At 39.1% G+C, this 13,880-nt stretch overlaps 1 protein-coding gene across 3 annotated transcripts in view; it reads left to right on the forward strand.

The window, feature by feature from the left end:
* rbm20 (RNA binding motif protein 20) overlaps positions 1-13,880 on the forward strand; it is an 85,755-nt gene that overhangs the window by 63,475 nt on the left and 8,400 nt on the right. For all 3 annotated transcript variants that reach the window (XM_049471100.1, XM_022665369.2, XM_049471101.1), the window contains 7 exons: positions 7,444-7,587; positions 8,876-9,007; positions 9,592-9,671; positions 9,864-10,461; positions 10,897-10,995; positions 11,793-12,375; positions 12,949-13,050. In XM_049471100.1, coding sequence (XP_049327057.1) covers positions 7,444-7,587; positions 8,876-9,007; positions 9,592-9,671; positions 9,864-10,461; positions 10,897-10,995; positions 11,793-12,375; positions 12,949-13,050 — 1,738 coding nt within the window. The remainder of the gene's footprint in view (positions 1-7,443; positions 7,588-8,875; positions 9,008-9,591; positions 9,672-9,863; positions 10,462-10,896; positions 10,996-11,792; positions 12,376-12,948; positions 13,051-13,880) is intronic.

The following is a 13,880-nucleotide window of genomic DNA, read 5'->3' on the forward strand; positions in this document are numbered from 1 at the left end:
GCTTGCTTCATGTTGGGATCTTTTTTTAGCTGATGTGGAGATGAACGCTTTCCTGTATTTCACATGTACGTGAGGCGTGAGCTGGATTTGGGGATCACGCTTTGCCTGTTTTTCTGCTGCACTTTCAAAAACAGATCACTGAACCGCAGGGTTCTGCTGTAGGTCATTTTTACATCTGCTTGATGGACAAATAGAATGGTCATAGACTGTGACTGAAACTGATAGTAAATTCCACGATGACTACACAATCTCAAAAATCAGTGCCATGCTTTGAAAAAAGTTATACAGATATGAATGTCAAAAAGGTTGGGATGTTCCCATTTTGTTACAAAAATATAGTATTTTACATAAAACAAAACATTTACCAGCTAAGGTAATGTTAGTTAGCTGTGTAGCTAATGCTGATGGTATTGAGTTAATTTCCTGAGATAAAGTCACAGATAAGTTTGTGTTAGTTAATTAGCTGTGTTGTGAAAAGCTGGTATTATCGGCTTTATTTTCTGTGGTAAAGTCACAAATAAGTTTTTGTTAGCTAGTTTAGTAGCTAATACTGGTATTATCAGATTCATTTTCTGAAGTAAATTACTTAAATACGTTTGTAGTAGGTGGAAGTGTAGCTAATACTGTTATCAGCTCAGTTGTCTGTGGTGAAGTTACAGTTAAGGTCATTCTAGCTAGCTGTATAGGTGATGGTGTTGGTTAGTTAGCTGTGTAGCTAATGCTGATGGTATTACGTTTATTACCTGAGGCAAAGCCACAGATAAGTTTGTGTTAGCTAGTTTTGTAGCTAATGCTGTTATAAGTTAAGTTTCCTATGTTAAAGTTACAGCTAAGGTAATGTTAGTTAGCTGTATAACTAAAATTGGTGTTATTGACTTCAGTTTCTGTGGTAAAGTCACAGATAAATTTGTGGTAGTTAGCTGTGTCGCTAAGGCTGGTGCTATCAGCTTAATTTCCTTATTTAAAGTCACAGATAAGTAAGTGGTAGTTAGCTGTATAGCTTATGGTGTAGCTGTTTGTGTTAGTTAGCTAGCTGTGTTGCTAATGCTTATGTTATCAGCTTAATTTCCTGAGATAAAGTCTCAAATGAGTTTGTAGTAGTTCGCTGTGTCGCTAATGCTGTTATTAGTTAAGTTTTTTCTGTTAAAGTTACAACTAAGGTGGTGTTAGTTGTGTAGCTAATAGATAACACTTTTTAACCAACAAGTTACCATGACTTTTTCAGGACTTTTCTATGTCTTCAAGGCACATTTTTATGACCGTATGATCTTTAAAACATCAGTCCACTGTGCAGGGCTACATGACTGAATTAACTCTGAGACAAAATTTTCTGATTATATATATTTTTTTTCAAAATCCAGACCTAGACATTTTCAATTGCTATTTTCAAATGACATGCCTTTTCCAGGTTTTTTATGACTGTATGAACCCTGTTGATATATTTAAAGTTCTAGATGAAGAACAGTTGTGAAATTCATCACTAAACCAGGCTGCCAGATAACAAGCAGCGTTCATGAAAGCCAGTCTGATACGTCTAGGAATCTGAAGCTAACAGGATTGCGTTGGTGCCAGTTAGCTGTGTGTACTCACTGGTGTGTGTATGTGTGTGTGTGTGTGTGTGTTTTGAAGATCTGCCAGTGTGTGTGTGTGACTGATTGGTCCTCTAGTATGGAATGTATGGAACATTGTTTGGGATTAGGGTCGTAATGGCATGACCTTGTTACGAATTCTGCTACCAGAGAGCTGATCAGCATCACTGGCAGCGGTGCCGTTTACAGGTGCTTTTTACCACAGTGTTAATGAGAGCCGCCGGCAGCTGCTGCCCGTTCTGTTGGACGGAGATGAATGTTGGGATGTGTAATCTCCAACAAAATACGTCCTTTTGGTGTGTTTTTGGCTCCGTTATTTACGAGCACTGTCTCATCAGAGACGTGAACACGCTGCTCACACACTAATGTTAGCCGCTATAAAGAGCACCTGTCCAGCCGGCAGCTGGGGAACACGGCTCGGCTTTGCTTCAGCTCTGCCAGCGTTCGCTCTCAGACCCTGATATAGAACCATAAATCCTTTTGTCGTCTGTAAAAAAGCCCAAGCGGTGTTAAAAATGCTGAAATTAATGCAGAGTATACGGAGCTAAAAACTGGGACAACAAGAGGTATTAACGGATTTAATTTTATATGATCAAAAAGGTGTAAAATATCTGACTGTGCTTTTTTAGTTTATTACAAGAAATGTAAGGATAATTTTATGAAAACAGGGTTGACCTTGAGTTGCTTACATTTTAAATTGGTTATGGCAAACTTGATTTTTTTTAAAGACTGGGACAACTAGAGGTATTAACTTATTCATTTTTTTATGATCAAAAAGGTGTAAAATTTCTGACTGCTCTTCTCTAGTTTATTACAAGAAATGTAAGAATAATTTTATGAAAACATGATTGACCTAAAGTTGCTAGCATTTTGAACTGTTCACGGTGACCTTGTTCTTTTTAAAAGACGTAGTTTGATTTTCTAGAATTATTTTATTTACCTTATTTTATCACAACAGAGCAGACAGCTTAAGCTTTACCTCAGCTAAGTATGAAGACAATATGAAAAATATATTAAAATCATTTTTAGTAATGTTGTATTATAAAGTTATCATTAACAGTTATATATTATAAAACATAAACTGTAAAACATTCATAAAATATGTATATTTTTATTAGTTTTAACCTGACAGCAATATAAATATAACATAAAATAGAGCTTAGACCGGGCCCAAAATATCCAACGCGACCCATACCCGAGCCCGAAAGATTAAAATATAAACAATGTGAACAATGATCCAGAGACCTAAACATTGTTAAATGAGGCTACAAGAATGATGTCTGAATGACTTTCCTCCAATCTAATATAATTTTACAGGGATTAAAAATAGAAAATTATTTCTAAACAATCTTATTGTTTTTATTGAGCTTTATTGCAAAAACACAAAAAAACAGCAATAAGGCTTTTATACACTGCACTGCAAGTCAAGTGTGTAATATGCGCACTTGTGCAACTTTGTGCGCACTTGTGCAACTTTTATTTAAAACACAGTTTGATTTGTTACTTTGCTGTATTGTTATCATCACGACAGATTGTTATACATAAAATACAAATAGCATTAGAAAACAGACGCCTCACAGATTATTTTCTTCAGCCCGACCCAAACATGACCCGCAGACAGTGGTAAGTAAATTTATTTTCAGATAAATTTAAGGAACTTCAACTCAGTTTCAAGATTTAAATGTTACATAGAGTAAATAAGTGAACTTCAGTCAATCCTTTCTTTTAGTAAACTTTACTTCATTTATTTTTGCTGAATCAATCCTTTTTTCTAGTAAACTTTATTCATTTCTGCATACAATATTATCTAATTACAATTACTTCATTTATAAAATATTACTGAAATAATTTATGATACATAATATATTATAATTCCTGGAATGTAAATATTTTTAGTTTAAACACACATATTACACTTTCTTAACACATTCAGTAAAAATAAATGAAATAAAGTTTACTAAAAGAAAGGATTGATTCAGTAAAAATAAATTAAGTAAAGTTTACTAACAGGAAGGACTGATTCAGTAAAAATAAATTAAGTAAAGTTTACGAAAAGAAAGGAGTTCTGTTCACTTATTTACTCTATGTAACATTTAAGTCTTGAAACCGAGTTGAAGTTACTTAAATTGATCTGAAATTAAATTTACTTAAAAAAAGAAAATGCAGAAAGTTGCAAAACTTTTTTAAAGTAAATTTTACTCATAATTTTTTTTTTCAGTGTGGGAAAAATTCATTCATAAAACCTTGATTTCAGTAGAAACACTGGAAGACCGCGTGTCCCGTTACTTTTGTCTATACGGTGCACTCTGGCTGGAAGGGGGGTGGTAAGGGGTGGGTTTGAGAGGCGAGGGGTCTGGTTTCAGTTCTGGGAGAGGTCAGTGGATGTTGGCAGGAGGGTTGGAGGGGAATCTGTGAAAGGCCGTGTTCAGCAGCGCTGTGAGGACACGCACTGATCCGTATCTCAGCTCCGTCTGAATAAACAAACAGGAATCAGAGTCTGAGACACTCGGCCGAGACTCCGGACTCCACCACCATTCCTTCCCCGCTCTCATTAGGCTGCTTTCCCCCGCCGGGCCGGTCGGGCCGAGGGTGAACATGCCATGAACATGGATTTGATGATGCTGGCGGTCGGTATTACGCCGCGCGCTGCTGCCAAACGAGCTGTTCAGATAACAGAGAGTAACAGCCAGCAATCAGAATCAGGATAAGCTGACCTCCGGGTCTTAATTACTGCTACTGTTTGAGACGCCTGCATTCTAAACACACCAAAACAAATTAAATATATTGTATAATATTATATAAATATATTATTAGATGATCTGAATCTTAGATAATTAGATTAGTTTTTCATCTGTAAATTCATCTGTTGTCTGATTAATAAATTAATTGTCAAATTAACAGATTATTACACAGTCTGATTGATAGATGTGATTTATGTGATTTATGAGGAGTCTGTTTTTAGATTACTTTATCAGAGTTTTCAGCCTCAGAAACCACAAGTTAACAAACAGCTCCCCAGATAAGAGAATCTAATACTTCACAGAGTATTTTGGTTTGTTTAACACTGTTTTTAAGTTACTACATGATTCATTATGTGTTCCCTCATAATCTAATAGATCATTTTAATATTCATTTACTATGTAGGAAAACAAAACAAAGATTAAAAAATTACTATTACTATTAGTAGCAGTAGCAGCTGTAATTTTAAAAGTAAATATTTAATACTTAATTACAGGTATTATTATAATACTGCAGGCAGGTCTGTCCAGCTGGAACATCATTAACCTGTACAGATCCAGCTCTGCTTCTGATCTCCCACACTTTAACTTCCTGTTCTCGCAGGCCGGCCATTCAAAACTAATAAACTAATTGTTCTGTTATAAACCGAGAGAATAAACAGCCCGTTAGCCTCTATTTCTGTATCTGTTTACGATAGTGAGCCAGACGTGACCTTTCCAACATACAGACAGAGTGAGATGTTGGCACAAAGCCGCTAATAGAATTATCACTGGGCCATTCTGAAACCATTAGCTTTGGGTCGAGAGCCAGTGCTCAGCTAAACACGGGCTCTCGACTCCCAGCAATCAGACACGTAGAGATTAGCGTGGAGTTCAGAGGCTGCTGCAGTCGTGCGAGAGAGCTGTTCACTATAGGAAAGTAGGAAACTAGGAAATTGAAGCACACAGTCTGAAGTCCTTATGCGTGCTTCTGCAGCAGTAGTGCATACTCAATGATTCATTGCAGTCTGAACGCTGACCCTCGCCTTTGACCCCTAGACTCACATGTGCCGGGCCTTTCCCCTGAAACACATGCTGCTGTCAATCAAATCATGATACTTCCTGAACACCTAGTGACGCTTAGCAAGTGTGAACTGCCTGGTTTACACTACTACGACGGCCTCCAGCCACATAGAATAGCCTAGCATAGCCTAGCGTAGCATAGCATAACATAGCTCACTAATAAAGAACAAATAATATTTATTAAGTATTAGCAGATAGTGTTGGTGTCCTTCCTGGTTTCTGTGCAACAGCGTGAAAAGTATCTCTATTCATTTCACTGAAGGAGTATAGATAGAGTATAGATAATAGAGTTTAATAAAATACTTCTGTAGAAGTTGAAGAATCAACTCAAGCTTTTTACTCTTTAAGTAAAAGTGTGATTTTAAAAAGTACTGATTTTAAAACTACTTAAAGTATAAAAATAAAAGTAATGTAAGGGGAAAAAATAAAGTCATTAAGAACAAAAGCTTAGGCCATGCCCACAGAGTCCTATAGTCCCCAACATCCCCCTCCTCAAAACACATGTTTCTAAAAGCTATAATGACTATAATGTTAAAATATTAAAATGTTAATGTTGATAAATTTGGTTGATTAGCTGAACTCCAATCTGCTATTCTCTTTTCTGACCTAGTGTTAACTTCTAGCCTTTTAACCACTCCCCTTTTTTAGGCTCATTTCCATAATTTACTATGTACATGTCTACATAGAGCTTTTACCTTATGTTTATGTATGTTTATGTAAGTTTGTGTTAATGACTTGTTAATAATGTATGCACAAGATCTTAAGATCACAAAAGCACAATATTGTTTTAGCATATTTAATTTTACAGAATAATGATTGAGACGCCTAAAGGCTGGTTTTCTGCCTCTGCTGGCTGAATTTGTAGCTCCACCCATTCCCATATGTTTCAGCAACAAAACAGCCTCTAGACTGTCTCTTCATCCCCAGTGTCCAAAAGTAATTGCAAAGTTGTTTTTCCTGTGCTAATATTGGCATTTTTTTCCCCAAGTTAATCTGACTTGAGTTGCACTTCTGAGGTAAACTTATAGCGAAATTGCACTTCTGAGGTAGATAGCTAGCTAAATGTGTTACTAGAATAGCACAGATAAATCCAAGATGGTAGATGTATTGTGCTTTGTTGGATTGTCTGTTTGAATACTAAAATGCTCAATAAATAGTTAAAAAAAATAATTAAGCGAGATAAAATATATTTGGGGTGTGAAATATATTCAGTGTAAAAAAAGAGTCAAATTTAATTACAAATTGTGATAAAATGTATTAGATTTTTAATTTTTGCGCATTTCTACCTGCTTTAACTTTAGTGTTTTTGCAGCGTAGCGTCAGTGTGAGCTTTATAGAGCAGATATCTAACTCGAGGGTGGATGAGATCATGTCCAATCTATTAATGGCCTCTATGTCTGCAACATTTGACAGCGTTCCACTCATGAATGTGGCACAGCTCCATATGACCAATACTGTTGATGTCTGTTCCCACCCTCCCCCAGTCGTTCCCTCATACCTGCGGCAGGGTTGGGTTTCAGTCCCACTAGGGGGCGCTGGTAAGGTTTACACAGCCTCCACAGAGTGGAGATATCTCAACATATCTCAATATATCTGAAGATATTTACCAAACTTGGCTGGAGAAGCTTCACAAAATGGACTTTGGCCTTCTGCTGTATAACATTACATAACAGAGAGCCTACAGTCTGATCCAGAGTCAGATTCTATTATTAAACATTACCATTACAGCCAGTCAAAACACAGAGCTCGACCATCTGCTTCCCACGAGCCAATCATAACCCAGCATCTAATGTTACAGTCCTTCGCTCAGCACCTTCTAACATTAAAACCAATCCCAAACACTGCGTCCTGCTGCATGGAGTCTCAGAGGAGCCAATTAGAGCAGAGCACTTACAACAAGAAGCCAATCACAACAAGGCTTTATGTCATGGTGGTTGTGTTGTTAGAGCCAATCAGAACAGTGGTAATGCAATAAAATCCCACATAAAATAAGACTGTAACTGAAGTAAATCTGAATAAATGAATAAATAAACATTTCTCCTCTCCTCCTGCAGTTTCCTCAGCGTAAAGCCACGCCAGGGCGAGTCGTCCACATCTGCAACCTCCCCGAGGGCAGCTGCACCGAGAATGATGTCATCAACCTGGGCCTACCCTTCGGCAAGGTCACCAACTACATCCTCATGCGCTCCACCCATCAGGTGAGAATTCTGGGAGACTTGCAGGTACCAGAAAGCAGACATTCAGTCAAAAACTGGAGCTGATCTTTTAAAAAGTTCTCTTATGATATTTCTACTAGTCTTACAGCTAACACCGTCCACTTAGACTAATCTAGAACTGTTTTCCTGTTCTTTCACACCTAAGTAATGATTATATTTACCTGTTTCCAACTGCATCTATGTGTATTAATACCAGTGGCGTGCAGTGAATATTGGGTACCCCTTCTGTTTAATTAATCCAGCATGCGCGCTCCGTTTTACGACTAATCAATGCACGTAGCGTAACCTCTTCATCCGAGCACAGAGAAGGGGTTATGCAGCTATGGCCCCGCCCCTGTAATGCAATGGTTCATCAGCAGCAGCTCGAAAAAAAGGGATGACTGACTTCACACGTGTCGGAGGAGGTGATGGGGACGCACAAAGAGGTGGGACAATTGGATAACCAAATTGGGAGAAAATGGGGAAAAAATAGAAATGAATAAAAAATAAAAAAAAAAAAAATGCTCAAAATTGTCTTCAAATAAAATATTTTTTCACTGACATCCATTGAAAGTAAAAATCCATCTTATGTAAATTGCCATTTCAGAGATGGATGATGAATATCAACAAAATACTCAATAATACACTGACATGCCAAAAGTCATTGGACAACAGTATGTAAATCGATCATAAAGTGATCATAAAGGGGTTGTGTGGCTTAAGAACAGCCACACCTGTATAAACTGTGAGGTATTATCTTGTGGCCAGCGTGATCATCACAAGGCAACATCAAAGCAGTGGGTGTGTTAATGATCATGACTGGCATCAGATATTTTACTATCTCTTGTCCCCTGACTTCACTTTATAAAGATGAAGATGGTCCTGCACAGAATCCTGTTCCAGTATGTAAGAACAGCCTGTAGATTTTCCCCCTTTTAAATAAGATCCGGAGATCAGAAATAGACGGAATCGCTGTGTCCTGAAGTTTCTGTCTCTTTTAACTTCAGACCTCGCGGATGATGTCTCACTTAACCTCTCCTCTTTCTTCGTCCAAATATCTGATAGGCTTTTTAATTACTGCTTTTAATGTCTCCCAGATCAGATTCAGGGCTTGGTCCTCTCTTATCTTGGTGCGAGATGCTCCGGACCGATCCAGGCCTTGTAAAAGTCTGCTTGATTTATAACGTAATGAAAACCAATGCACTGAAAGATCAATCTGAAAATCTTTTGACACCTAATGTTAGCGGTAGGTTTAGTGTGTGAATGTGTCCTCACTGTAATTTTCCATCAGGCATTTCTGGAGATGGCCTATGTGGAAGCAGCCCAGGCCATGGTGCAGTACTACCAGCTCCAGCCAGCCAAGATCAACGATCAGAAACTGCTGATCCGCATGTCCAAGAGATACAAGGAGCTGCAACTGAAGGTGAATATCTCATCTTCTAAACAGTTCTGTTATGATGCATCTGCTGGTCTTTCTTCCTGTTCTTCCACACCTGAATACTGATTATATCCACCTGTTTCCAACTGCATCTACTTCTTTACTTCGGCTTGTCTGCTGGTTTAAGCTTGTTGGTTTGTAGATGGTTATACAAGGGGCTTTTAAAAATTCACTTTTATAAAGAAAGATTCACTCTTTTGAAATTGTATTGAATTGTTTGCATCATCACAGTGACACAGTGACATCTGGTGGCCAATCTGTGGTCAAAACAAATCTCCATCTTAGAGATGGAGAACTAAAATAAGTGTTTTTTTTACAATAGAGATATGATTTGCAAATGAATAAGCAAATAAAATGTTGGAAAAAATTGCATTTTATGGTAAATGTGAAAAGATTTAAATTTCAGAAAACACACACACTATAGATATAAAAACTAAATATAAACAATTTGGACGCCATTTACAAGAAGAATGGATCTTTTAGCTGCTACAGAGAGTGTTTACAAGCTGCTATAATCACCTACTGACTGTGCTAATCTAAACAATGCTAATCTATATTTTTTTATGCAGAAACCAGGTAAAGATGTGGAGTCTATTATTCAGGATATAAACTCTCAGAGGGAGAGAGAGGAGATGCAGGAGATGGATCGGTAAGACGGCATAACAGCATTGTATAAAAGCATTGCTTCTGACGTAATGGCAAACACAAAAAATATCATCTATTGTGAAACCTCAAGTCTTTGTGTGTGTGTGTATGTGTGCATATATATATATATATATATATATATATATGTGTGTGTGTGTGTGTGTGTGTGTGTGTGTGTGTGTGTGTGTGTATATAGGTACCTGCCAGAGCGAGCTCGATCCCGCAGTCCGATCAGTCGCTCATTGTCTCCGCGTTCTCACAGCCCCAGCTTCACCTCCTGCAGTTCCTCCCACAGCCCCCAGGGGGCGCCCTGCCGGCCGGAATGGATCAATGGCCTTGGCCCCCGCCGCGGGTCCTGGGACTGGTCGTCTCACGGTCGGCGGGACGAGGATCCTCGGGACAGGGACGAGTGGAGGAACGGGGAGGACGAGAGGACTAACGGCCGGATCCCCGAGCGCAGGAAGCCCTACCTTAAACCCGGGGAGCGGGGCAGCCCCCGCCAGGACAGAGACTGGTACCCCCGGGGCAGCCCCCAGCCCCCGTCCTTCTGCTCCTACCACCCCGCAGACGACTTCTACAAAAAAGAGTCCTCATACAAATCAGACAAGACCCTGCGGACGTCCCACAACCAGAGACATGAGGGGAAGTCCAAGAGGAGAGACAGCGGGGACCACCACAGAACCAAGAACTCAGAGTCTGAGCTACCGGAGGACAGAACCCCAGAGGAGCGGGGACGCAGCAAGAGGACGAGCAGAAGACAAGAGCGAGAGGACAAGGAGACTAATGAGAATCATGTAAGATACAGTTTCCTAATTAAAACTATATACCAATATATAAAACTTCCTTTATATTTGTTATTTTCTTTGTGTCCATTCATTTCAATGTGTATTTGACTGAAGTAAAGAAAGTTTGGCAAAGCATTCATAGATATAAACCTTAGATATCGAATTAGAAGTAAAGAAATAGCATAAAATACTTAAAAATAAACAATATAAATAAACAAATAAAACCTAAATAAGGCCAAACACAGGTTATTTAAGTAGAACAAATCCAACTCTTGTTTTCCTCTAATAACTCTGTTAGGGGGTGGGGGGTATGAAGGAGAAATGGGATTGGGCTTTAGAATGATTAACCTTCTTTATTAGCTTGGAAATTCTGTTTTTGCTCATTTAAAAACTATAGTAATCTTTGCTCTGGTGTAATATGTGTTTAATTTGTTTTTACTGCAGAAAGAAGCTACTGAGCATCGAGCAAAAGACAGATCAGCTTCACCTCACAGCAGCAAACCTTCTGAACCTGCTGAGTGTGAGAGAGATAGAGAGAGCGAGGTAAACACCATCATAAAAACTCACACACACAGGAATATATATTTTTTATAAACGTATATAAACATATATGTTAAAATATTCTATACATTCTCCAGTATATAAATAGAGGCAGTGATCTATATTTTGGAAATGATACCAACACTATATTTTTAATATGACGATATGAAGATAATATATGGATATGTATTGATCCTTAATTCAATTTTAAAAATCTTTTGTGTCTTCATTCAATGGTACCATCTTAATATTTAAAGGAACAATCAGTAATAAATGAGAGCTAGTTTGTGGTGAAATGACAAACTAGTCCAATGTTCAATGTCCTGGATAGTTTCTGGATAGGTTCTGCCCCATATGTGAAGCTCAGACAGGTTGCCAGATTGACACACAGTTGCAAGTGACAACGAGTCTGTAGCTACTCTGTAGCTGTCTGTCTCTACTAAACTAGTGGTGGTGGTGAATTACCTAGATATGGTCAGCAACCTTACTGAAGCTCAGTGATTACCTGTTCTGTTTGCGAGCTGTTGTGTTCTATACCTGGCAAACCAGGGTGAGGAAATGAGACAGGGGGAATGAATAGCAGTGGGCAGATTGGAAGATAAAACCCACACAGATTACGGTGATCTGATAATTATACTTCTTGATCATATTATACGTTTCTACAGGAATTATAACCCTTAATGCTCCTTTAATATTTTAGATCATGTTAATAGTGTAAGTGTCCTGAAATATTAAAAATATTTGATATTAAAAGAGATCAGCAGGGATTGGCTGACTCTTTTGTGTCTTGTGTTGCTCAGGTGGAGGAGTGGGTGAGTGGTGATGAGACGGAGGGTGAGTGTTGGTATCCTAAGAGTATGGAGGAGCTGGTGACGGTGGACGAGGTGGGGGAGGAGGACGACTCCATCGTCGAGCCTGATCTCCCCGAGCTTCAGGAGGAGGAGGAGCCGGTGGAGAAACCCCCACAGCCTACCTCCATCCTAAACACCAACCACAGCGCCGTATCATCCACAGCACCAGGAGACACAGACCTGCAGAAACCTCCACCACCTCCAGACTCCGGCCCAGAGAACTCCTCCAGCTTGAGCCACTCCGAGTCCAGAGATCCCTCAGCGATCAGCAGCGGAGCTCCAGAGCAGCCCTGCTCTCAGCTCTGCCTGTTCCCCAGCCCAGAGTTCAGATCCGCTCTGGAGGAGTCCTGCCCTGCAGAACCACAGACCTCCACAACCCCGTCACACAGCCTCACCAACCACACCAGTGAGTGTGAGGCGGAGTGTGAGCGTGAAAAGGCAGCGGACCTTCAGTCAGACGGAGAGTCGGGTGGTTTAACTCAACCTGACAAGAAGGAGGAGGAGCGGATCATCGAGGAGAGCCACAGCCGAGGTAAAATCAGCAGAGAGAAAAACACACAGCAAAACACATATCGTTACTGTCATTTATTTATTACTACTTTTTGACATTATATTAATCTGGTTCTATCATAATTTCTTAACAAATGGACCAATAGAAGTGTTTAAAAATGATTGACTTCCATTAATAATTTAATTTAATAATTCAAAGTGTTTTTTTCTGTCTCCTGTAGAGTTGTTTTTAAAATATATAGAAAAGCAACAGTATATAATCATCATCAAATATAAATAGTTTCCTGTGAAAATACATTCCTTGCAGCCTTAATATTCCTGCAGATTTACACATTTACATATTTGTAATCTGGCCATGACAGATACAGATAGCATCGCTATCTTCTGGGTGAGCTATTGAGATTGCAGTACGTGGACAGGCATTGTCCTGTTGGATTAAGAAAAAGCTGGGAAACTGGTTGTGGGACTTGAATTATAAGATAGTTTCCTAAATCTTCCTAATGAAGAATAGCACTGCTATAAGGTTGAGATTGTCATGCCATCTCTGTATTGCGTGAAGTGGCTGAAAATCCATATATATTCTTTTTTATTCCAGATGGCCAAAACTCCTCTCATTCACCCCCGAGGACAGATATTGAAGCTCCTTCACCGTCACGAGAGCAGGAGAAGATCATCAGTGAATACAGCATCCCACTGGGTAACTGTCCGTCATCCATAGACCCATACAGGCTACATCCAAGTGCAGGTTTGGTTAAGAAAAGTGTAGCTCCAGACAAACACCTCCAAAAAGGCTTGCAAAAGTATTTATACCACTTGACTTTTTTTGCATTTTGTCACGTTTCAACCCCACACTTTTTAGTGATTGACCAACACAAAGTAGCACATAATTGTGAAGTGAAATAAAAGTGGTACATGGTTTTCAGGATTTTAATCAAATCAAAATCTGGCCACGGCCACCCAAGCTGACAGATCCAGGAAGGAGAGCACTGATCAGAGATGCAGCCAATAAACCAATGAACTGCAAAGATCCACAGCTCAGGTGGATCAGGAGAATCTGTAAATCGTGCACTCCTTAAATCTGATCTTTATGTAAGAATATCGAGAAGAATAGCATTGTTGACAGAAAGATGTAAGAAGTGTCATTTACAAGCCAGGTGCTGTGGGATAATACTCTACTAAGTATTGATATACAGTTTTGCTTATAATACTTTTAATAACTTGAAAATCATGTATCGTTTTCATTCTACTTCACAATTATGACAATTATGTGTTACTTTGTGTTTGGTCTATCACTTAAAATCTTAATAAAACACATTTAAGTTTGTGGTTGTAAGGTGACGAGGGGTATGAATACTTTTGCAAGCCGCTGTATGTGTGTAAAGGTTAATCAGGTTTGACTGCTGTTCCTCTGAGAGCGGTTTGAGCAGCCGGGCGGTTGAGTGGGCGTCACTGCAGCACATGCTGTGAGCTTTCAGACTGAAAGGTGTGAATTTTCCCCCTGAGAAAAGAACCTGTCCCCCCATTAAC

This window comes from Astyanax mexicanus, chromosome 23, assembly GCF_023375975.1.
Source record: "Astyanax mexicanus isolate ESR-SI-001 chromosome 23, AstMex3_surface, whole genome shotgun sequence".
Lineage (NCBI taxonomy): Eukaryota > Metazoa > Chordata > Actinopteri > Characiformes > Acestrorhamphidae > Astyanax > Astyanax mexicanus.